The sequence below is a fragment of the Haematobia irritans genome, chromosome 3 (assembly GCF_050003625.1).
Source record: "Haematobia irritans isolate KBUSLIRL chromosome 3, ASM5000362v1, whole genome shotgun sequence".
Lineage (NCBI taxonomy): Eukaryota > Metazoa > Arthropoda > Insecta > Diptera > Muscidae > Haematobia > Haematobia irritans.
Genome location: NC_134399.1, coordinates 3242678 through 3270329, shown reverse-complemented (window position 1 = coordinate 3270329; position 27652 = coordinate 3242678). Strand labels below are relative to the sequence as shown.

The window sequence follows — 27652 nt, the reverse complement described above, 5'->3', positions numbered from 1 at the left end:
TGTTGCACCTTTTTTCCCAATCGAAATCGCCATTAGACTTTTAAGTTTTTTTATTCAATAGAACCAATGACAGTAAAACATTACTGATTTTAAGTCCTTCTTAATTTTAATATTTGTTTTTTTTTTTTTTTGTAATTTTTTGTATTAAATTCATAAAAGCATATCTTAAGGCTTTGATTTTGATAATATTCTAAAGCATACTTTTAGTCGAAAAAAAAGATATATTATTGAGTTTTCTTAAAATAAACAACCTTGCTTAGTAATTTCCATTATTTGTGATTATTTTATCACCACATGATAAATGACTTTTAATGACATTACACAAAAATGTGTAAGCCTATCAAAATTCAAGTAATAAATATTAATTTGGTCTACTACGCAAAACCAAGCATTAAATGAAATTTAATATTTTTGACGGTAAACTGAATAGAGAGAGAGTGAGGGAAAAATGTAACATTTTTGGGGGTTTTTAATTACCAAATGCGTTAATGATAATTTTTTTAGAGGAATAACAATTTTCTTTGTTATTTATGGGCAAACTTCCGGTGTTGTTTTTTTCCAGCGAGCTGTATTAGAAAATGTCCACAAGTAAATTATTTACGATATACAGGACAAAGGCAAAGTCTATAATTATTATTGGGACAGTGGCTGGTGAAAGTGAATTTTGTAATAATTAAAAAGAAAAAAAAAGTCACACAATGTCATCATATCTGAAGGAAGTGGACTAGGTGGCGTATAAAAACTCCAAGTCAACATACATTTTCTAAAAGGCTATAAATCTTGGAAAGATACACTCGAGTGCTCCTTCCATACTGCCGGAGATATGTCAGTAGCGGTGGCAACATTCAAAGGGAATTTAAGTGTAAATAATTTTGAAAACATTTTTCAATTACAAACAAATATTTACTCTCTGTATGCCATTATCAGAGCATAGGTGGGGAAGGGGCGGACAATCCCTTTGGAAGCCTGTACTTCCTGTACTACCCTTCACAATGTCCTCCAAACGATTTTGTTTCGTATCAGCTCTGTTGGTTACAATTTCAAAGATATTTTACATATTTGAAGCCTTTTACTTATTCTTTGTAACTAAGATGTTCCATGTGAGAATGTTGTGCTCATCCTACGTGGGATGTGTTCTCCTAACGTTTTTTTCCTACATGAGATGGAAATTAAAAGTATATCTTGAATTATTGTTAATGATGATTAAAAAAATGTCGTCGTCACCTTTATGGGTTTTTTGTTCAATGGTGTTGTTGTTGTTATCGTTGTAGACGCTATGTTAAAAAATCTCCCTAACACAGCTTCTTGCTTAAGGCTTAAAGCCCACCCCTCGCTAAACAATGATTAACCTCCAGAGTATTTTCAGAACATTCTATAGATCTACTCTTCCCACCCCCAGAACATCTTACAAATGTTTCGTGTTTTTTTTTACATATCAAGCCTCCCAAGGAGTGTCCTGTGAGCCTTCCAAGGCATATAGATGTAGATGCATACATCTTAGCTAGATGTCAAATATATATGCTGTCCTCGTATATCCATACATAGATATAGGCATTCTCTTAGCCATGTTTGAGATAATGTTAAACCATGTTAAAGATGGCAAGTAATTTTTTCTAATAACAAAAATTGTTTTTAACATCTTTATGTGATCTTAGAAAAATAATTTATATTATTTTGGCATTTAGGGAATTTCCTTGTACAGGAGTATTTATGCCAAAGGTGAGAGAAAAAATATGTAGAAGGGTAAGTGAATGCATGATGATAAAATTTGTGGGAAGAGGCTACAATGGATTTTAAATCTATCTTAGAATCTTAGAAAAAAAAATAAATAAAAAATTACGAAATGAAAAAACAACGTTGCCTATCTTGAGGAGGATTTAAGTCATAACTCAAGGAAAGGGCAACTTCAATAATTATCCATTTTATCTATTGAACCATAAATATAATATACTCTCTTGGAAATGACAAAAGAAGTATAGCACCAAGGCAACATATTTTTTGCGAAACGAAAACTCCCTTAAATTAAGTCATCTCGCCCCGCCAGATCGGAGGCTACGGAAATTCAATATTTCCTCAGTGTTGAAATATGTATAGCCTGGCGCGATTCAACAAGACATTCCCAATAGACCCACTTCCAAGAGGTTTCACTGTATTTTGTATGGCACCAATCTCATCATCAAAATATACAAAAAAAATTACAGTTTTTAAGGATATTAATAAAAATTGTCATAATATAATAAAAAGATGACAAAAAGTCTAAATGTAATATTGCTCAGGACCGGCCGTTGTGTAAATCTAGCCATGTCTGTCTATCTGTGAACGCATTTTTGTAATTAAAGCCAAGGTCGCAGTTTTAGTCTAATCGATTTCAAAATTTGCATAAATATCTATTTGGGGCCAGAAAAGAACCCTATTTACTTTGGAAAAATCGGTTCCCATATATATCTTTCACCCGATATGTACTTATATGGCCCCAGAAGCAAGAGTTTTAGCATGAGTTGCTTTAACTTTAGCACTGGGAGTACAATTATAGTTTTATCATGAGTGCCAAATATGCTTTACATCGGTTCATATCGCCCTCACATATATCGTTTCGTCAGTTTTACATTTATATGACCACAGAGGCTATAAATGCAATCCGATTTACGTGAAAGTTTGATAGGTTGATTAATTGGTGCGTTGTGAATTGTATGAATCTTAATAGAGGGAAGTGTAAGAGTATGACTTTTTCGAGAAGGTGTGCTTTGTTTACTGATTATCATATCGATGACTATTATCTGGAGAAGGTATCCTGTTTTAAGGATTTGGGGGTATGGTTGGACACTAAATTGAATTTTAACTGCCACATTGATAGCTGTGTTGGGAAGGCCATGTCTGTTTTAGGTTTTATAAAGCGTTGGTCGAAGGAGTTTGATGACCCTTACCTAGGTAAGCGGTTATATACGTCTCTTGTGCGTCCGATTCTTGAATATGGTTCTATTATTTGGTCTCCCTTTTACAATTGTCATATTGATAGGATCGAGTCAGTGCAAAGGAATTTTCTGTTGTTTGCTTTGCGAGGATTAGGATGGGGTGATGTGACGGATTTACCTCCATACGTAAATAGATTGAAGCTGATAGATTTGCCAACCCTTGAGAGAAGACGACGCATGCTGGGTATTTTATTTATTGTGAAGTTGGTTAATGGTATGATTGACTCAGATTTCTTGATTGGACACTTGAACTTTGTTGTACCAAGTCGACCAATGAGACATTTTTTGCCCTTGAGACTACCATTATTTAAGTACAACTACGAGGCCAATAGCCCATTGAATCGTCTTATAATTGAGTTTAACCATTCTTTTAATTTATTTTCACTCACTGATACCATATCTTGTATAAAACGCGCTATACTTATTGATTAGTTTTCTGCTCTAATGGGTTGTGAACTATAATTATGTCGTATTTCGTATTTTATTGTTCCTGTCTGTTCCTGGAATAACTCCCTATTATGCTTCTGTCCATTAACGTCATTTCCTGTGTTTGTTCCTGCTATCATATCCTGTTTTCCTGATTCGTCCTGGTTCCTGACTTATAATTACCTAAACTTCTTCCTTTCAACATACCTATTATGCTCCTGTCCTTTGGCGTCATTTTCTGTATCCGTTCCTGCCGTCCTTATTCCTGCTATCACCATGTTCCTGCAATAACTCCCGTTCAAGCGATATTATTATATCCGATTTATTTTCCATTTCCTTATACTACTGTGTTCCTGATTCGTCCTGGCTCCTGACTTGTAATTGCCTAAATTTCTTCCTTTCAATATGCCTATTATGCTCCTGTCCTTTGGCGTCATTTCCTGTATCCGTTCCTGTTGTCCTTATTCCTGCTATCACCATGTTCCTGATTCTCTTAGTTCCTGATTCTCTTAATTCCTGACCCATAATTCGTCTAATACAACACCAATTCTATCCCTGGTATCCCAGTTTTTCCGTAATGAATTTACTCCAGCTTCATCCTATATTCCCAATTCTTGTTGTAATATTGTTCCTTATCTTAACGTTGCTGTTTTTTTTCTTTTGTTTATATCCAATTCGTAGTCCCAATCCTGCCTATATATCTTCTATTGTCCCTACAATTTCTAAAATAGGTTATATAGATATATTTGATATATTTTATTTGTTTTATTTTTAATAGATTATAAGCGTCATACTTTTTATTTTACTGTAACCAGCTGCTAATTATGCTGTGTAAATAAATAAATAGAAAAGGTAGAATTAATATTCTTATTATACATGACAAGTTTGGAAAAAATCGATTTAGATTTAAATGTAGATCCATATATCATATCTTTTACCATATTTAGAGTCATATGAACACGGAGGCTAAAGTTTCACTACGAAAATTCAGAAATTTTTCATACAGAGTAAAATTATTATTTTAGCAAAGTGTGCCAAATTTGGTCAAAATCGGTGGTGATTTAAATATGGTCCCATATATTCGTTTTAACGAGAGTTTTGTCTAATTAACTTGATGTTTTACATAGTGGTTAGAATTAACATTCTCTTCCGATTTGAGCAAATATGATCCACAGAATCGGTTAAGATTATGTTCAGCATCCGACTTTTATAAATAAATATCGTGCGATTTTGCCAAATATTGTCCAAAACCAAACAATTCACCATCAACCTAAGCGAGATCTATTCGATTTCCTTGTCAAAGCGCCACTGCGGAAAAATTGTAAGACTGCCTCAAATTTACCGACACTCAAAGACAAAAAAAGTTTGGTAAACGTGTATCGAAAACGTTTTTCTTTTGTTGGAGTTTTTTTTAATTTCTTCGAAAATTTTAAACTTTTATTACTAATATTTTTATTTTTTCGATAAAAAAAATATTTTTGAAGCAACAACACAGTTCATTTCGTTTATATCAAGCACTGTTCTTTTCTGACTTTTCATAGTAAAAATTTATTATAGTAGTATGTAATGTTGGACACCTTTTCGGAATCTTCCGAACATACCTGGAACATATGTAAAAAAAAAAACAAAAACAACTTTTTGATGTTCGGTCGTAGCAGGGGTCGAACCCAGGACCCTTGGTATGCAAAGCGAACGTAGCAACCACTGTTCCACGGTGTCCAACTAAATGTATGTTTCTGTTAAATAAAGTTTGTTTAATCGGCTCGTGGGCGCCGCAAGCTATGCTATATAAATATAACTTATATGGATAATTGTCTATTGATGACAAAACAGCTACATAGCTCAGTGGATAGTGTGTTGGCTTACAAATTTCATGGTCCGCGGTTCGATTCTCCACCCAGGCGAAAGGCAAAATTCAAAAAATTTATAAAATCGAATAATTTCTTCTACATTGTTTGTATTACAGAAAAAGTTGCTAAGAACCAAAAAAAACTCGAAGTGAGAAAGTTGTGAGGGAAAATGCAATTAGCCAGAAATGATTGTTTTTTTTTGAGTTAGTCTTTATGAAATTGTTTTTAGATCCTAGAAAAACATAAACGTTTATCACAAAAAGTATATACTTTTCTTCCAAAAAAACTTCCTTAAAGCAAACAGCATATGAGAAAGAATTTTGTTTGTCTAAAATTTCGTTTGGGAGGAAAGAATTATTTTGTGTGTATTCCTATAACTCATATGTATGGTATCTCCCGATAAATCATAAATGCGCTTTTGCATAAAACTATGTTATATTTTTTAATAACAGTTTGCTCCGACCCAGGATATTAGGATATTATTAGCCCATTGAAATTTTGATTTTCTTGCACTGCAATAGATTACTATCTTGGGGTAAATCATGCAAAGACAGAACTAGTCATGTACTGCAAAGACCGCAAAACTCCCATGGTTAGGCCCATTTCCTTAGGGAGTATTGAAATTCCCTTTGGTTAGTGTGCAAAATACCTTGGCGTTATTTTGGACAGGAAGCTGAACTTTAAGCTTAATATTGAAGAAAGGGCGAGGAAAGCAACGGTAGCTTTGTACTCGTGCAAAAAGGCAATAGGAAAAAAGTGGGGACTAAAACCAAAAATTGTGCATTGGCTATACACGGAAGTGGTTAGACCATAATGTTATATGGTGTTGTAGTCTGGTAGCCGGCACTTCACCAGCCGACAAGTTTAGACAAAGTTCAGCGTATGGCGTGCTTGTGTATCTCAGGCGCATTCAGCAAGACAGGAACAAATTCCCTTAATTCATGGTGCCTTTAGACATTTTGGCCAAACAATCAGCTGCTCGCGGTTGCGCGAGCTATCGCTATGGTCGGAAAAAAGTTGCGGTCACTGTTCGGTCCTCAAAATAATGACAGATGTGCCTAACGTAGTGGATTATACTTTGGCGAGACCACTTTTCGACAAAAAGTTTGAAAGTCTAATTCCCAACAGTGATGCGTGGTGCACACAGGCCCCGGGGAATAAACAATATATAGATTTCTACTCTGATGGCTCCAAATTGGATGGACAAGTGGGTTTAGGAGTATATTCTAAAGATCTGGAACTTCGAATAGCGAAAAGATTACCTAGTGTTTTTCAGGCCGAATATTAGCAATAAGAGAGATGTCGAATTGGCTGAGTAGTAATGTTCCAAAAAATGTTGGCATTAATATATACTCAGACAGTCAACCTGTAATAAAATTCTTGGACTCTGTGTTCCTTAACTCGAAAACGGCCGTCGACTGCCGCAAATCTCTCAATGAGATGGCTGAGCAGCACAATATTCACCTAATATGGGTGCCTGGCCATAGGAACATACAGGGGAACTGCGAAGCGGATGAGTTGGCAAGACTAGGGACTACTTTGCATATTCCAAGGGAATTAGAATCTGTTGGTATGCCCCTGGCTACCTGCAAGCTCATACTGCGTGAGAAGGCTGTTATGATGGCAAATGTTCGATCGGAGAATTGCAAGGGTTGTAACGACACCAAGCAAATATGGCCCCATTTAAACTTCAACCGCACACTAGATATGCTAGTGTTCCCGAGACGTCAGATATCACTCCTGATAACGGGTAGCTGCTTGATAGGCGATTGGCGCGAAGTATAATGACTATTGTAACATATGAGCTGTCATGATGCGGAGGAAAAGGAATCAATTAAACACCTCTTGTGTGAGTGTCCTGCATTTTGTGTAAGGAGCAAGCAAATTTTAGGGGCATATAGCTTTAGATTACTGTCGGTCCTTGAAAACGTTAACTTAAGCAGTCTGCTAATGTTTTTGGACTAATCTGGTTGGTTCAACAGAAGAAAATAATCGAGAAGGTTCAGCGGTTAAAACTAGAAGTGCCCATATGTAATAGGTACTTTTAGTTAATGTGGTATCACAATGGACTGAATAGTCTAAGTGTGCCTGACTCTTAATCGGGCTGCCACTTTACCCTAATCTTAACCTAACCTAACCATCCCAAAGAGGACATACTTCGTGTTTATACCATTTCTAAAAATGTAAAAATTATAAATAATGCTACCTTGTTGACAACCTTTACGATCATATAGATGGCATGTAATATAGTACAATCAAACATTACTCAGGTTCTTCCACTCGAACTACGCACTACATTGTCTTACGCGGAGTATGGAAGTAAGTAATAATAGTAAAAAGTAGTTAATAATGGCACTGTTGCTGCTATTGCCGCTCCTGATGAGGTTGATGATTATAAAGATAATGGCAAAGATGAAGATGATAATACATAAAAAACGAAAAATCCTACATAGTATACTTAAGGCTGTTAATAATATAGAGTAACATAAACGTACATACATACATACATACGTTTACTTCTATAACCTCTTATATATGTATAATAATGATGCTAATGCTTGTGTGTGTATGTGAGTATGCGTGGGTAGATAAACCAGACAGCTAAGATATACGGAGAGAGAGAGAGATTTGTAATGCTTGGAATTATATTTTATAAGCATAATGGCGTTGTATTAGTTTATTAAATATGCTTTAATGACATTTATTTATGTTACAACTTTCTAACATGACATATGAGTTGGTATTAACGCCACATGTTTTACCTGTACTCGCGCTATTTCTCCTGCACTCTTTATAGCTCTCTCGCCTTGATATTGGCATGGTGACGGCATAGTTGTGTAGCATACTTTTAGGCGCTGAAAGGTGTAAAACTAAACTTGTTGTTTATTATACATACATGCGTTGTACTTAAAAATGCATATGATTTTCCAGTGTGTTCCAGTAATTATAAATAATATTGCCATTAGGGATTTAAATATTCCGCAACGCAGTCATATTCTTTAGTAAGAGCTTTGAAAAATGCTTACCTATGCAAGCTGAAGGCAAGCATTGACGATTTAAAATTTCTTTCGTTTTTGGAAAGTTCAACATTATTTTGCCAGGTTGCTTTTACATACCAATTTAAATTTTATTACTTTGGGCTTTTGTGGGTGTTTGCATGCGTTTTTCGCTGATATTGTAAATCAAATATTCACAATTATTGCCTGCTTTTATGGCATCAATTTCCGTATACACTTTTTGGTATTCTTTATTGTTTGTCAGTCAGTTGGTCCTATACGCATCTCAGTGTATATTCAGTTGTATAACATTCGAATAAATTTTAATGTTCAATTCGTATTGTTGTTGTTATTAGTAGATGGATGGCGGGCTGACTGGGTGGTTTGCTTGCATGTAACCAAGGTGAAAATTATATGAAGATTTTTTTTGTAGCATACCTTCAAGGCGAGCAAACTGAAGTACTTGGCATAATAATATATTGTAGTATATGTTAAGTTGCTTGGAGGAGTGAGCTCTTCTGCTCAACAGTAAATATTGCCATTTGCCATTACACGCGGCTCGTTATGCGTTGCACTCAAGCAGACAACATTAAAATTTTATTTTAATGTCATCGAGCGCTGATTTACTACACTTTCCTATATTGAAAACTGTAAATGGTGAATGACGGTAAAAAATATGGGAAGAGTGGGTTGGATGGTTGCCTGGCATGGAAGCTAAAGAAAGATTCGTGTAACGAACCATGCATATTTCTTCTTCAGTAGACAATAATGTACCGTGGACAAAAATTGTCAATACAACAACAACATCGAAAAGATGCTGCAAAAACACGAAAGAAAGAAATTCTACAATTTCGAAAATGACACTGAACGAAATTTAAAGAATTCGTAATTTGTATTGAAAGTGTTGTAAAGGACTAATTAATAGACTAGAATCTAATCAGTGTTCAATCGTAGTTAGGGCGAGAACATGTTGATATATTTCAACCTTACAAAAAATATACGATCTCATCTATGAGAAATAAATCCCACATCATATGATGAAAATATAATCGAATTGCCCCTTAACCAGAGATGGTCTGTCGTAAACTGTAAGGTATTTGACATACATTTACCATGTATTTTACCATACGTCAAAAACGTCATAAACCTTCGTAAAATACTTAGTGTTTGACAATTTATTTGAGAATGCCATTTTCTTATAAAAAATATAGTAAGAAAATAGAGGCATACTACTGCCAGTTGGATTTCCCATACCCGTATTACAATCGGGTTCATTAATTTGCGTAGTTGGTTTTTTGCATGCCCACACGTTGTACCTAAATCCGATTTTTGCCACAAAAATTTTCAAGGTTTCAGCAATTGGAAAACGCGTTGCATTCAGACGTTTTCCACATGCCTTCAAATTGCTTTTAAGTAAAAATTTCAAAATATTATTATTATAAACAATTCTAAAATATTTCAATATGAGGGTTTCATGCCTTAGGATATTAAAAATAGTTTTAATTTAATCAAATCTAAGGATCCTGTAAGAGTTTTTGACATTTACAACGTTTTTTACGTTTTATACAGGTATATGAAGTTTTTAGAGGATTACAACTTTTTGACAGTAGAAAACTCAAAAAATTGCTGCTTGGATCATCTCTGCCCTTAACCCTTCTGGTGCGATATTTGTTAATCATTTTGGGAGTTAGGATTAATCCTCATGCATGTTGGCAGTGTTGCCAGTTTTGAGGATTCCCCCCCCCCCCCCCTCAAATTGGCGATATTTTTTGGTGGATGGGTACTCGGGGATTTGATGGGCATTTTTGAGGGAATTTTTTCGAAATCGGTTCAATAAAATAAATCAGGTGTACAATAATGGTTTACATTAAATTCTTTTTATTTCTACATGATTATTAAAAACGAACGAACGAACGATATTTGTTAATCATTTTGGGAGTTAGGATTAATCCTCATGCATGTTGGCAGTGTTGCCAGTTTTGACGATTTCCCCCACCCCCCCCCCCCCCCTCAAATTGGCGATATTTTTTGGTGGATGGGTACTCGGGGATTTGATGGGCATTTTTGAGGGAATTTTTTCGAAATCGGTTCAATAAAATAAATCAGGTGTACAATAATGGTTTACATTAAATTCTTTTTATTTCTACATGATTATTAAAAAAGAACGAATCATCAAAATTTAAAAAATGAAAACTTTGGCCCTCTTTGTTCCAGGTTGCAACTGCAGGATTCGGACTAGAGACGGTTTATTTTGAGGGCTTAAGAACTAATTTATAATTTTAATAAACTTGGCTATTCAATTGTGAAATCATTTCGTTAGGACTGGGCCGTAAATATTGCTCCTCATCAGTTTTCATCACAGATTTGGGTAATATATCTCATAAAATAGGAACGATGATGATGGTTCACCATTATATTGATTTTTATTACTTGAGTATTGAGAAGTAAATTTTCGTCCATAAATACATGGTGACCGAACTCCTATTTTCATTTCTTGAGCATTTAGACCGGCAATGGTGGTCTTCTGGTGTTGTGTTTCGAAATCTTGATCTTATTGTAGTTCGCTAGCTGGTATGACAAAAATTTTATATTTTTTTTCAATTTTACTGATATTCTACAGCAGATTATATACATATTTTTATTTTTATTTTTATAAAAACTTTGTCAAAATCAATTAGAGATTTTGTGTGGGGAACACAAATTTTTGGATTTTTGGGAGCGAAAGCGTCCTAATTTATTGGGGATCTTTTAACTTATTCATTGCCTGGTTTTTATGGATTTACTTCTTCAAATGTTAAAGGATGATTTTTATGTAAAACATTTTCCTTGTGAATATTGCCAATGGCTTATTTTTACAGTGTATTCCAAAACGTCTTATTTGAAAATAATTTGTTGTACACATTTCTTGGCACAAGCACAATATTAATAATATTTTATTGCTTTATTGTTGCGTGTTATTGTACCCGCGAAGAGATAGGTAATAATAATGATATTATGCCACACAAAAGTGAACAATATAAGAATTTTTCCATTCAGTGGGGAAAGAAGGATTTTTTTTTGGAAAATAACCATTGAAATATTTCCCCTAAAATGTTTGCCTATAACAAATGCAAATGGCAATGAAAATAAACGGGAGTGAGAGAGCGGTCTTAAGAAGTAATAATAATTTTCAACGTTCAATTAGTTACAAAATAGACAAATTTCGTTGAAACATTAAAAATGGGATGGAGTGTTAAGTTCTTTGAACAGTCCCAATAATGTCTGGCAAATAAGTCCTGAATATTTGTTCTTTGTTAGAATATAACTGAAATTTATTGAAGGGTATTTGCGATGATAAGTAGAATGGATCTTAATTACTTATTACTACTTATTGTTTGGGTTTTTTAGGAATCAAATAAAATTTGATTGAAATATTGAGAGTGGATATTTCAAAGGTATTCATTCATTAAAGCAGAGACAATTTGAAAAAAATAAAAGAAAGTAGGATAGGTTAGGTGAAGGTGATCGAAAGGCTATGGGTAAATATAATGGCAGCCCGCTAGTTTAGCCTCACTTAGACTATCAGTCCATTATCTCAAATGGTTAGGTTAGGTTAGGTTAGGTGGCAGCCCGAAGTATCAGGCTCACTTAGACTATTCAGTCCATTATGATACCACATTGGTGAACTGCTCTCTTATCAATGAGTGCTGCCCGATTCGATGTTAAGCTGAATGACAAGGGACCTCCTTTTTATAGCCGAGTCCGAACTGCGTTCCACATTGCAGTGAAACCACTTAGAGAAGCTTTGAAACCCTCAGAAATGTCACCAGCATTACTGAGGTGGGATAATCCACCGCTGAAAAACTTTTTGGTGTTCGGTCGAAGCAGGAATCGAACCCACGACCTTGTGTATGCAAGGCGGGCATGCTAACCATTGCACCACGGTGGCTACCTCAAATGGTGTATTTGTCACTTATCAATAGGTTACGCCTGATTCTTTGTTCAGTTCAATGCCAAACGAACTCTCTTCTTATAGCTGAGTCGTAACAGCGTTTTAGATTACTGTGAAACCACTACGAAAAGGATGATAGGTTAGGTTAGGTTAGGTTAGGTGGGAGCCCGATGTATCAGGCTAACTTAGACTATTCAGTCCATTGTGATACCACATTGGTGAACTTCTCTCTTATCACTGAGTGCTGCCCGATTCCATGTTAAGCTCAATGACAAGGGACCTCCTTTTTATAGCCGAGTCCGAAACCCTCAGAAATGTCACTAGCATTGCTGAAGTGGGATAATCCACCGCTGAAAAACTTTTTGGTGGTGGGTCGAAGCAGGAATCGAACCCACGACCTTGTGTATGCAAGGCGGGCATGCTAACCATTGCACTACGGTGGCTCCCGTGGCTCAAAGTTAGTATCAAACAATGATTTTCAGTCGAAACTTCGGATTACGAGATTAGGTGAGGTTAGTTTTACGAGTTTACCACTCGTAACAATTATCCAATAGCTTACTTTGAGAAATACATGGGCCATCAAAATCGAATCAGATTGAACACTCAGCCGAGCTATATGTACCAACTACAGAGAGTTCTCCTCATCCAATACAAGGTGCTATCGAGCATGCAGTGCAAACGATTAAAGCCAATGGTCTATGATATTAATGGGCAGTACCAATGTGACTCCAGATCTGGAAAATCCACCATAGACCAGATTTTCACGCTACACCAAATCCTGGTCTATTCGTTGACTATAAAGCTGGCTGCGACCGCCCTATGCGCTTAAACTTGTTTCAAGCCAAGCTTAAACTTATTGGCATCCCTGCAAAATTTGTTAGACTGTGCAGGATGTTTTTAACTAATACAAGGCACCTGTCTCTCCGAATCGTTAAATACTGGACGAGGATAGTTTCTCGTGTAACCGATTTAATATCCTGGTGGAAAAGGTCATTCGAAATACAAAAGTGAATACAGTAATAGAAAAATTTACGTTTCAAAATCGTGAACGGACGGTCACAAAATGAAACGGAAACGTTCACGAAAATCAAAAAATAATGTTAACGGTTTTATGCTTTGTCCACAAAAAGTCTTAAAATATTTGTTAGACGTGCTTTTGGCAATTCCGCCGGCGTTACAATGTGCTATACGCTAACGCGTATAGAGCAGACAATCCAGGTTGGAGTCATGATAGCGGAATTTTTTTTTAATAACCATTACGTTTTCAGAACTTGAACGCTTGTCAATTTTCTTAAAGATGGCTGTTACCGATCGCAATGTTCGAGACATTATGTCATCATCGGCGTAGACAAGTAACACCACACCTATAGAAAAAAGTCATGAACGGCGTGCTCATTTCAAAATGATTCGTTCATGAAAGTCAATCAACACACATTTGGAGTCAAACGGAGAACAGACTCTGATTTTTCGTGAACATTCCGTTTTGATTGTTCGTGAACGTTTCCGTTTTATTTTGTTACCGATTTTGAAAGCTTATTGTGTGTATTAGTGTAAGAAGTAGCCTTTAATGTACCATTGTCACATATTTTCTTTTCTAAATGTCGGTCTTAAATTAGAAACTGAGATCATTTCTATTTCGCTTAGTTTTTAATATATGAGTAAAACTTCAGTAAATCATTAAAAACGGTATTAAATAATATTGTATATATCCTGGCTCAGGCTAAACCTTCTTTTGCCTATTTTTAGGCTCAATTTATATAGGACAATGATATAGCACTTTTAGGCTTTGAAAAATTCCTATTGGTATTTTCTTGTTGTTTCTTATCGATATCTATTATTTATTCCATTATTATGTGATCAGAAAAACTTTATTTAATAACCAATATTATCTGCAACCATTGGATCCATTTATTATTAAATTATCATTTCGTTAACATTGTTAACCAAGGCGCCACTTAATCATGTCAATGATTTATAAGGCTTTTTCCGAACAAGAAACCTTGCCATCAAAGACATTCATTCACATATAGCCACTTAACCCACAGCTGGACGGATATTCAGATGATAGGGCTAAGAATATACAGTAATACAGCAGCTCAATACAAGAACTTGAACAAAGAATCGGTAATAATGTTCCCAAGTATGAGTGAACTGAAGTGAACGAATCATCACATAAATCAACAACAAAAACAGAATGGCAAAAAGAAACGAAAATGATTTATATGATTATCTACAACTAAGACTACTACATTGATTCCTAGCCCCATTCGGGAAAATAAAAACATATCAACTCCTGGACAATAAGAAGAACTAGATGATGATGAAGATGGAGATGAAACACCCTTGAAACTCCCACTCATATGCCACCATTGATTGCAAATGCCAGGCATAGAGATAATCTCGAATGTATAGGAAAAATATTAAACAATCATAATAAAAGGTTTTGTTATTGTGTTGGTAATGATGGCAAAGATAATGGAAGGAAAGCCTCCCACATCAATGCCAGTGAACAATTGAGATACTTCGAATTGATACTTAGCAATTACATTTGCTAAGGGGCGAATGCCGTTTCTCCATCTCTTAGTCTGGGGAAAGCGGTAGCAATGGTAAATAATCGCATAATCAAAATAGGAAACAGGAAACGTACTCACACTTCACGTATCAGCGTTGTTTTGGTGAGTGAGAAGGTATTCGCTATTTTCTTTATACTCAAGCATATGTAGTTTATCTCTCAGCCAACAGGATATGTAATTGTCGAAATAAACGAGAAACAGGTAGGAAGGCAGGCAAACAAAACAGGTGGTTTCAATAACTACAACCGCCGACAAAAACTAAAGATGATTGTGTTCCTTTAACCTCAGACATCATAATTTAACTGCTTCTCTGTTCAGCCATAAGGCTGCTGTGGCATTTCTGGCAAATATGAAAACTTTCTTTAATATCAACTTGCATGTATGTCTTTTGGCTTTTACATTAATAAGTTTGGTTGGTTGGTTGACTGTCTTTGGCTTGCTGAGGAGTCCCTCCAACACCAAGGACAAATATCAGCAGGTATTTGCAATGTATGCTGATTTCAGAGCTCATATCATCACAAGAGTACATAGCTTATGGGGGGCAAATAATGAAGCCAAACACTCATCATAATCATTAATAAGATTTATAGACTTTTCAAAACATTACCGAAGACAAACGCCATAAAAAGGATACCTTATGTGGAACTCTTAATGAAGGGAACTTGCTCTAAGGTCTTCCACATTAGTTTGGTAAAAAAGAAGATGATGAAGTTTCGGAAATATTATCCTTGTGAATAAAAAAAGTTTTGTAGTGGTGTAAGAGATGGTTTTTTATAATCCAAAGGAAGTTTTCAATAACAATTCTTCAGGAGTTCATTAAGAGTATGGTATATGATAAATAAATAGAAATAAGATGGAAATTTTTTATTATGCAGAAAAATATAATCGTTAATTCTGGAAAAACTATGAGTTTGGAAAATACAAGAAGGTCCCGTCGATTGATTCAAAGTCCAATAAATTTATCATCAACCCGAGGAAAATCTAGCGTACAACTTATCCACAAAGTGATCTGAACCCAAGCATTTCTAACAGTTATTACAGTTTCACTTCTTCAGATAATGGTCATGGGTTCAATTGCGGAAATCTGAAGAACCCCCACGGTTAGGTTAGGTTATGTGGCAGCCCGATGTATCGGCTCACTTAGACTATTCAGTCCATTGTGATACCACAGTGGTGAACTGAGGTGGGATAATCCACCGCTGAAAAACTTTTTGGTGTTAGCTGGAATCGAATCCACGACCTTGTGTATGCAAAGCGGGCATGCTAACCATTGCACCACGGTGGAACCCCCAAGAGACTGGCTACAGAAATAATCCTGTAAAGTATAGTCGACAGACGTTTTATTAACATTGTCGAGTAAAAACGATATTTATTTTTCTTTATATACTTACATACATTAAACCTGAATTATTACTTCGTAATATATGCTCAAGATTAGTACAATAAAGAATACTATACTACATACAGTTATATCGACTAGAATCATAAGAATGGAACGTGTAAAAATATGTTCAAATATATATTACATTACAAAAAACAAGTATGAAAGAGATCTCTTATCATTCAGTTATGTTATACATAATATAATCATCTCGTCGAGAAATTTGGAAAATGGACATATTTGCCCATTTTCGAGTTAAGAAACACAGAGTCCAAGGATTTTATTGCAGGTTGACTGTCCGCCAACATTGGTGTGAATATTATTCCTCAGCCAATGTGTCACCTCTTGTATTGCTAATACTGCATCAGATCTTAACAGCGGTGAGCGCAAATCTACTATTGAATAAATCAAACTGAAACTCAAATCTCGGTAGATCGGTACAAGGTATCCGTCTCTGGAATATCACTGCTTTCGTCAGGATTCCCCCTCCTACTTAATCCAACATGATAATCTTCTTGCGATTTTAAGTTCCAGGTATTTTGAGTAGACTCAAAAACCCACATGTCCATCCAATATGGAGCCACCGGTGTAGAAATGAATAAAAGTTGTATAGATTCCCAGCAAAAACTCCTATTACCAGGTATGAGTACAAGTATGCCTGTGCCAAAATGGTAACAACTTCCTTGTACATATATCAGTAGTAATACTTTTACACGGGCATGACATTGGAGGAAAGTGCTTCCGTGCAAGCATACCAGCAGTCGAAAAATAAGTACTTCTTCGCAAGCATACCAGCTCTTCGAAAATAATATCTTTACCATAAAGATACCCAAAAACTGCGAGCTCACCCCTGTTGTTTTGTAATCCAATCCAATATACCACGCTCCTCGACATGGATCTATTCAATGATACTATTTTGTAATATAAATTATGTACTATACAACTTTAGAAAACAGAGATATATTTTATTGGCAATTTTTTCTGAAATATAATTTGGCATTACTTATCGCTGCTATTAACGGTGCATACTGTAGAGCCGAACCCGGACCTCGAGATATGATTTTGATTACCGGTATTAATAGAAAGAATCACTTTTTGCCTTCACAGGTAAGTTATTATTTTTAAATCCCAGGTAATACTACAAGTAGTAACTTTTTGATTACCGGTATTACTGAAAGAATCACTAGTGCTTACCCAGTTTTTGCTGGGTTTCTACACCGAAGGCTCCAAATTGGACGGAAAAATGGTTTTGAAGTAGCCCAAAAGGCCTAGAACCGAAAATCGCGAAAAGATTACCAAGTCACTGTAAATTTTTTCAGGCTGTAAAATTAGCAATAAAAAAGGTGGAAAATTGGCTGAGAAGTGATGTACTCAGACAGTGAATTTGCAATAAAGTCCTTGGACTCTGTGTTCCTTAACTCGAAGACGGCCATTGACTGACGCAAATTTCTCAAAGAAACGGCTGAGCAGTACAATATTTACCTGTTATGCCTGTTCTCCTTGATTATAGAGAAACTACAATAATAGGAACCTAGTTGAAAGTGCAATATGCAAAGTCCAATGCCCAAGTATAAATTCAATTCCGATGTCTACGATGTCCTTTATAAAATTGTTCCAGTAAATTTTAATGTCCTAGGACCATTTTATTATCATCGACAGGAAAAATGTATTACTTACTCCTTATGCCTTGGTAGAATTAAGCGTTTACCTTCTCGGTCTTGTCTGTGATCGAAACATGCTTCTGAAAATTTTATTTAAAAACAAGTATATACGGCCATAAGTTCGGCCAGGCCGAATCTTATGTACCCTCCACCATGGATTGCGTAGAAACTTCTACGAAAGACTGTCATCCACAATCGCAATACTTGGGTTGTGGTATCTTAAAACTTCTTAACATTGTTTTCTAAATTGTGAGATAGTCTGTACTTGGTAGAGAGTCAGAATTGAAATATGGGGGTCGCTTATATGGGGGCTATATACAATTATGAACTTGATATGGACCAATTTTTGTGTGATTGGAAATCGATTTATCTGAGGGATATATATAACTATAGACTGATGTGGACCTAGTTAGGTATGGTTGTTAACGACCATATACTAGCACAATGTACCAAATTTCAAATCACTCGGATGAAATTTGCTCCTCCAATAGGCTCCAAAACCAAATCTCGGGATCGGTTTATATGGGGCTATATATGATTATGGACTGATATTGACCACTTTTGGCATGTTTGTTAAATATCATATACTACCACCACGTACCAAATTTCAACCAGACCGGATGAATTTTGCTTCTCCAAAAGACACAGGAGGTCAAATAGGGGGATCGTTTTATATGGGTGCTATATATAATTATGGACTGATATGAACCAATTCCTGCATGGTTGGTGGATACCATATACTAACATCACGTACCAAATTTCAACCGTATCGGATGAATTTTGCTCTTCCAAGGGGCTCCGGAGGTCAAATCTGGGGATCGGTTTATATGGGGCCTATATATAATTATTGACCGATTTCGACCAATTTTTGCATGGGTATTTGAGGCCATATATTAACACCACGTATCAAATATCAACTGATTCAGATGAATTTTGGTCTTCCAAGAGGCTTCGGAGGTCAAATCTGGTGATCGGTTTATATGGGAGCTATATATAATTATGAACCGATGTGGACCAATTTTTGCATGGTTGTTAGAGACCATATACTAACACCATGTACCAAATTTCTGCCGGATCGGATGAAATTTACTTCTCTTAAAGGCCTCGCAAGCCAAATCGGGGGATCGATTCATATGGGGGCTATATAAATTATGGACCGATGTGGACCAATTTTTGCATGGTTGTTAGAGACCGTATACTAAAACCATGTACCAAATTTCAGCCGGATCGGATGAAATTTGCTTCTCTTAGAGGCCTCGCAAGCCAAATCGGGGGATCGGTTTATATGGGGGCTATATATAATTATGGACCGATGTGGACTAATTTTTGCATGGTTGTTAGAGACCATATACTAACACCAAGTACCAAATTTCAGCTGGATCGGATGAAATTTGTTTCTCTTAGAGGCCTCGCAAACCAAATTTGGGGGTGCGTTTATATGGGGGCTATACGTAAAAGTGGACCGATATGGCCCATTTGCAATACCATCCGACCTACATCAATAACAACTACTTGTGCCAAGTTTCAAGTCGATAGCTTGTTTCGTTCGGAAGTTAGTGTGATTTCAACAGACGGATGGACGGACGGACATGCTCAGATCGACTCAGAATTTCACCACGACCCAGAATATTATACTTTATGGGGTCTTAAAGCAATAGTTCGATGTGTTACAAATGGAATGACAAAGTTGATATACCCCCCATCCTATGGTGGAGGGTATAATGAAAATATTTTATTCCCATTTCGTCCAATGCCTATTATTTTACTTGCTTTTAGTGCCTATTTATATCCAAGTCCTCTGACAATTGTCAATAACCTTATTTATAATTTTAATTTTGTAAAAGTTTCCTAACAAAAGTTATATACTCTTCCTCCTACTGTCTTCTTTGACTAAAACATATGCTATTACACCAATAGCAATTAATCTTGGTTATAGAAAGAATATAAAAGTTCTTGAAGATGTTGTTATTTTTTTTGTCTACAATCTTGTTCTCTCCTCTCTCTCTACATAGATTGCCAAATGATGGAAGAAAAAACTACAACAAAAAAAACGTTCGAATATCATGTAATTGTGGCCAGTACATCTCTTCATACGTGGCAATCGCTTCCTTAGAAGCATGGAGAGTTCAAGTTTGTCTTGGTGAGTAAGTAAGTATTTATAAGGTACAAGGAGTTGTGGGAAAAAAGTTTTATCGAAACTTTTAGTCTGATTTTTTCTTGTATATTTTACACCAATATCTATTAAATATCACAACATGAGAATAAACTCTGTGTGACGGGAGGTTGAACAACAATAACAAGTGTGAGAGAGAGAAAGAGAAATTTTATAAAACAACACTACATTAGTAGTTTTGTTTGAATGTGTATGTGCGTTTACTAAATCCTGTCTACATAACCATTGAAACCACGACAATGACATTTACAATAACTCACCTAGCACCCCACCCCCACCTAGCAATTGGAGAGGTCCATATGTGGGAACTTCTTTAATACCTTAACAACTTTTATTCTTATTTTATTTTTATTAGGATAGTCGTCGCAAAATGTAATAGGGTGTACAGGCAATATTGTATTGAGCTAGGTATACTGTAATAGCATGTAAAAATACTATAAACGATAAAACTAGTATATTTTTTTGATTTTTTGCTTGGCCACAAATTTAGGAACATTTCTTTGAAGAAGTTAGAAGATTCGACTTTAAAATAGCTGTACATAAAACGAAATCCTGTAATCCGAAATCCGAATATTTGCTTAAAAAATGGCATAATTTATACCTGAAGTCGAATTTGAGTCTGGAAATTTCAGTTGATGAAAAAATCCATAAATTAAGAGTTGTTTCCCAATATTAATTACGCACATGGATCCTTAGTATAATTCCTAGCTTCTTTCGCTCAGAATCAATATCAAACTCATTAAGGTAGACAAAATAGTTGGAACAAGGCAAGGTTTTTTCAGTCCACCAAACATAGTCCTATCTCCTCGACTAATACGCACTACATTTTTTGGAGATTCTTTTAATCCTTGTTGCTGAAATATAGCCCATTTGACGCGATATGTATCTTATGAAGCTAGAGAAGTGATGGGGAAGTGCACCAACTTGGTACTTTTTGGGACGTAGCCATCTAGTGGTCCCACACAGGAATCAAATCCCCGGTACCGCTTTAGATTACTTCAAGGACACCTTTATGACATAATATTCCTACTCATCGTTCCATCCTAAGGTTAATTCCCACGACCGTATGATAGTTATAAATAAATGACTATAAGTACCATGGACTCATGGTAGGGTCCTTTTTCTCCATTTTTGATGTTTGTGGGTCCTTATATATGTGGTGTTTTTTCATCTCACTCAACTTGTATGGCAGAAGTGTCAGTGTGTTGCTGAAGGCAGAGAATTGTTTGTATGTTTTGTGGGGTATCCTTAAATACCAATTTATGGCACAAGCAGATAAAGTCCCAAATCTGCACTTAATCTTTTGCATTGTTTAATTTTTGCCTCATTGATGTCAGAGTTGTTCTTTGGGTGGAAATGTTCTGGAGTCTATATCCAATACTAACTGAGAAACATTCATTATGAGACGCATCATATATTCACATTGGAACATATACACACATATATGTATAAATATAGAGCTTCTCATTCATTCAATGAATTGAGTTAAGACGCGCGTGTATGGGTATTGAAGTTTCCAGGGAAATAAATCGTCTTCTAGCCAATGCTTTTGTAAGACCACGGTATAGGTGTTCGTGTGTATGTGCGATGTGAAGAATCCCTGAAACTAACTATAACCTGAATGGGATAAACAATATTCAATGCTTCATTGCCTTTTACACCTTGTTGGCAAATGTTTTTGCCAAAATACCACCACCTCCAACAAAAACAACAGCCATATGCTTCTTACCGTCTAACCAAAAAGCCTTTTGAAAAGCAACAGGATCTCAGTAATATATCCTGGTGACTCTCTATAGAAAACTTCTTACGTTCTATTAGTATTGGTTGTCGTCTTCTTTAGAGCCTTAATTTTCATGTGTTTGTATATGTGTTTGTGTATTTTTTAGAATTGTTGAGTGTTTAAGGAAAAATATAACCTTAGTTTGCCACTTCCGTTTCCTTAACAAGTGTTTTTCCTTTTTGATTCCAGCTAACTCTATGCACGCATACATTGTCTTGACTCCTTGGTAGTTTGTGAGAAGAATGAAATGTAATGTATCCCGGTTTTGATATGTATGTATGAAAACCAAGGTGTTAACGTTTGGTAAAAACAGCAAAAACTTGACTCATAAAATATTTAAAGAAACCAAAGAAAAACTTCATTGTTTTTAAATGAAATCTAACCAAACGTGTGTATCGAAAAAAAAAAACAGTTTTGGGGAAGTAGACAAATTTTTAACGTGTGAAGAAAACAATTAAAAATTCAACAAAGTCATTAAAAATAGTTCACACTTTAGTTCCCGAAAAAATCAGAATTTGATAAGATCAAATAGGCAAAGGTTTACTGATGGAGGCGAGGCGTAGTCAGTTTCTAGGGCGTATTGAAACTATGCATACAAAAAAATAATTGATCCAATTTAATTTAATTAATTGATCCAATTCATTTTTAATTGAAATGTCTTCAATCACGGAAATTATAGTATAAATCACGAAAGTCAATTAAAAAATTATTTGATCCAAGTAAACAGTTAATTGATTATTAATTCTTGTGATTGATGTTTTTATCAATTAAAAAAATGGTTGAATCAATTAATTAATTTATAATTAATTTTTATTTGTGTCAAATTGAATGAGACCGTACACGCAAAGAAAAAAAACGTTTGGAAAACGTGTACCGAAAACGTTTTTCTTTTGTTAGAGTTTTTTGAATTGCTTCGAAAATTTTAAACTTTTATCACCAAAAAAAATCGTTTGTTACAAAATTTTTATTTTTTCAATAAAAAAAGTTACTTTTGAAACAACAACACAGTCCATTTCGTTTATATCAAAAACTGTTCTTTTCTGACTTTAGGTCTTTAATAAGTCTCAGTTTACAGTTCAAAATTTAATATACTACAATGTAATGTTTAACATTTTTTCGGAATCTTCCGAACATATCTGGAATATATGTAAAAAAAAAAAAAAAAAAAAAAAAACTTTTGTCGAAGCAGGGATCGAATCCACGACCCTTGGCATGCAAGTCGGACGTAGCAACCACTGCACCACGGTGCCAAACTAAATGTTTGTTTCTGTTAAATATTCGGTTTATTCGGTTCGTGGGCGCCGCAAGCTATGCTATATAAATATAACTTATATGGATATTTATCTATTGATGACCATAACAGGTACATAGCTCAGTGGTTAGTGTGTTGGCTTACAAAGTGCTTGGTCCGCGGTTCGATTCTCCGTCCAGGCGAATGGTAAAAAAAAAAATTAAAAATTTATAAAATCGTATAATTTCTTCTACATTGTTGGTATTACAGGGAAAGGTGTTAAGAACTAAAAAACATCGTGGATGTGAGAAAGATGTGAGGGAAAATGCAATTAGAGGGAAATGCATTTTTTTTTTGAGTTTGTCCTTATGAAATTGTTTTTACATCCTGGAAAAGTATAAATATTTATCACAAAAAGTTTGTATATACTTTTCTCCCAAATACACTTCCTTACAGCGAAAGGCAAATGAGAAACGAACTTTGTTTGTCTAAAATTTCGTTTGGGAGGAAAGAATTATTTTTTTGCGTGTACATAGAGTTCAACACTCTTTGAAGTACTTATGTCATTTCGTCATTCCTTACAAAACAAGAATAGTATCCGCAATTGATATTTCTCTTTCTCTATTTTCTAGAATACGCGGAGAATCCGGCGCAAAAAACACGAGTGAGATTTGGCTGTCACACGATAGTAAACAGTTTTGGGTCAGGCGATTGGGGTAAGTACAATATGGCCCTCGTATAAATCGAACAAAGGATTTTACTTCCTGAGCATCTGGAAGGTCCAATTTTCGTCAGATGTAGGCATCGATTTTAGCTTGGATAATCTCTAATAAATTTTACATGGACTCAAAAAAATAGTTTACATGGATCCAAAGTTTTTGAGTTTAAGAATTTTGGTATTGATTCCGAGCCAAAGATGCGACTCCTGTAAAATAAAGACATTTTGTGGGACCTATGTGGCTTTAAATCTAGGTTCAATGAAATTAAAATTAGGATCCAAATCTCATTTATCGAATTTTCGAAATGTTATTATTTTAAACAAATTTTTATTAAGGACAAATTTCTTTAAAATAATAACATTGTGTAAATTGCGCATCCTAAAATGTTCGGTATGGCTCAGGATTCTCTCGCGATATCAATTTCATATTCTGTTAATTGTTTCAAATTATAACAGATACTTCAAAGTAAAAACAGGTTTCTTAACTTCAAGAAAACTTTAAACCAAAAACGCAAAATCCTTCATAAAAGTCTTAGCCTACATTTGAATCTTTAATTCAAAGATTCAATATATCAGTTGAAATGGTTTTCTTTACTTTAAGGAAAGACTTTCGACTTTGACAGAGGTACGCGAATTTCAAAATTTCGTGTCCTAAACCTAAAGACGATTAAATCAAATATTTTAAACTATCTTTTAATTTTTTCAGTGCATATTTGCAAATAAGGACACCTCTCATGAATGCAATATATATAGAATTTTCGTAGACAAACATCTACCCATAGGTGACTAACCTAAAAATTCTGTAAACTCCTTACAAATCGAATAAAGAATTTCCCTCCCTGCACAGAAAAAATTTCACGAAAATGTCTTAATTGAGTTTTTAAAAATATTCAATTAAAAATTTAATTGATTCAACAAATCTTTTACTTGAAACATAAATTAGCAATAATTGGATTGGATAAATTAATTTTAATTGGATAAATTAATTTTAATTGGATAAATTAATTTTTTGATTGTGTGTGTGAGCATCTGGAAAGTTCAATTTTCATCAGATTTAAACTTCGATTTCAGCTTGGATGGTATCCAATGAATTTTACATGACCATAGTTGCAAATATGGACATCCCTCAAATTGCAATATACATAGAGTTTCCCGGAAAAATAACCACCCATAGGTGTACATATATGGAACATCTAAAATTTCTATAAACTCCGTACAATTTTTTGTTTCTGATTTTCAAGCATGTTCTCAACGACCTAGTTCGTTCGTTCAGTCATATCCTCATCCTGATTGTTTCGTTTTACTAAAATACATATCATTCGGGATTTTTTATTCTCGTATATGGGTTTGGTTTTCTCTACTATCAGTCACAACAGCAGCATCATCAACATCATCATCATCATGTATTTACTCTTTGGCTGTCAATATTTGTTAAAGTCCTTAACGCTCTGCTCCCCTTCTATATATGTGTGTTTCGACGTTTTTGTTGATGAGTCTCCTATTGCTACTTCTAGTACTGCTGATGATGAATTTGTTGTAGTTGAATATATTTCGCTGTTGTTTTTATGGTTTTTCATTTTTGTTTTTGTGAAATATTCTGTAGTAGCAGTACGTGTATATTCGAGGAGGCCTGAAACTATTTTCATTAAAATTTTTGTAGAAATATTAGAAAAGTTGGTAAATTTTTATTGACTTTTTACCATTAGAACCGAATGCTGGGGAAAGGGGAGCCAGTCTGTTTCAACTGAAAAATCTATTTGCTGTTCATTTTTATGGTTATTTGCTGAAAAGCCTAAAAATATGCAAAGGTTTTATTAAACATGTGGAATTGTCTAAAATGTATGCTACGTTTTTCGTATGATCTTTGTTTATGAGTAAGAGAATCTAATAACATTTCAATGCAAATAGATAAATACAAACAAAAAAAAAAAAATAAAAATATTAAATATGATATGGAAGACCTTATAGACAGACCATGGTTTTATAATTTGGCAAGGAAAAATTGAGGAAATAATATTAAAAATATATAAATAAAAGTTTTGGATTATTTTGTTTTCTTTTTTTTTGGTTAGATTGAAAAAAGAAGCAATTTATAATTATTCATTATAATATACCAAGTCAATTTAAAATCTTATAAGATTGAAGTATCATAATAATGCTCCCACCCGTGATAGAAACAAAAGGTGTAAGATAAAATTAAATCTTCCAAAAATGCCTCACATGTTTGTGGAAACATTTCCCAAATTCTACAATTGAATAAAGGGTGAAACGTCAAAATTTGGTCAATATAAACTTGACGTATTTCTTTCAATTTTGTATTTAAAAAACCTGAACACCCCTCATTTTGAAGGTGTGTGTGTAGAATGTTGCTCCTATTTTAATTTTGGAATTCACTCTTCAGTTGTCAAAATGCCGTCTAAGCAAGAAGAGCAGCGTATCAAAATTTTGCTCGCGCATCGCGAAAATCCGAGCTACTCGCACGCAAAGCAAAATCGCTAAAAGTTGCCAAATCAACCGTTACAAATGTAATTAAAGTGTTTGGGGAATGTTTGTCGACAGCCAGGAAGTCTGGATCGGGGGTAAATCGAAAACCGGAAGCCGCTGAGACGACAAAGAGAGTTGCCGGTAGTTTCAAGCGAAACCCTAACGTCTCTCTCCGAGATGCCGCAAATAAGCTGGGTGTATCGTCTACAACCGTGCATCGAGCCAAAAAACGAGCCGGACTATCGACTTACAAGAAGGTAGTGACTCCAAATCGCGATGATAAACAAAATACGACGGCCAAAGCGCTGTACACGATACGGCAAAAGGAAGGGGAAGGTAGCAGATATTTTCAAGCACATAAAACTGTCAAAGTTCGCAAAGAAATATCTGGTTTGGCAAGCCATCTGTACCTGTGGCTTGAAAACAGCATTTTCATTGCTTCCGGGACTGTCAACCAAGAAATTTACGTGAAAGAGTGTTTGAATAAACGTCTGCTGCCTTTCCTGAAGAAACACGGTTGTTCCGTACTGTTTTGGCCGGATTTGGCATCTTGCCATGGAGTGGTACGCCGCCAGCAACGTGCAGGTGGTTCCCAAGGACAAGAACCATCCCAACACGCCAGAGCTCCGCCCAATTGAGAAATACTGGGCTATTGTCAAGCGGAACCTAAAGAAGACCAAAAAAACTGCTAAGGACGAGCAGCAGTTCAAGGCAAACTGGCTTTCTGCGGCGAAGAAGGTGGACAAGGTGGCTGTACAAAATCTGATGGCAGTTGTCAAGCGTGAGGCCCGGCAATTCGGATTTGGAAAAGCGAAAGCCTAACTGAATATTATTCCTGAATTTTATACTAATTGAACTTGAAAAAGAAATTTAATTTGATTTTTTAAATAAACGATTTCACCGATTTACACGCGTTTTCCCTTGACCAAATTTTGACCGTATCACCCTTTAGCATTTATATTATTTTGTTTTTATTTTAACTTATTAGTTTTCTTTTATTCGACCTTTATTAAAATGTAATGGAGTGATTTATCAAGCGTACACTTCGAGCTTGATTTTCATTCATTTCATTATGTTTTTATTTTACTTAAATTTCTTATATTTATTAATACATATTCCATAATAAGAACACTTCATGAATTTATTGATTCCCCAAACTATTTTTTTATATTTGTCATGCCTTTACTAATATAAGGTTATCTTGTAAATCAGTGATGCATATAAATTTAAGTGTCTAACAAATATTTATTTTTGTATCTTCTCAAAAAAACAAATCCTGGCATTGTTTATCTATTAGGAAAATTACCAATGAGTACCTCCCAAAAGCATAGAATTTCTGAAAGATGAATATCTTGATGTTTAAAATAAGCTTCCTTAGCTATTCTTTTATCTTTCTTACTGTGTTTTCAAGGGGAATAGTAAAAAGAATAAAAAAATATTTCCTTAGAATAACGTACTGATTCAATATCAGTAAAT

The 27652-nt window shown here is 34.9% G+C and overlaps 1 protein-coding gene across 2 annotated transcripts in view; it reads left to right on the top strand.

Annotated features, from left to right (window-relative positions):
- LOC142229677 (uncharacterized) overlaps positions 1-27652 on the top strand; it is a 116174-nt gene that overhangs the window by 11695 nt on the left and 76827 nt on the right. For both annotated transcript variants that reach the window (XM_075300258.1, XM_075300257.1), the window contains exons 2-3: positions 19803-19930; positions 23607-23690. In XM_075300258.1, the coding sequence (XP_075156373.1) occupies positions 19803-19930; positions 23607-23690 (212 nt within the window). The remainder of the gene's footprint in view (positions 1-19802; positions 19931-23606; positions 23691-27652) is intronic.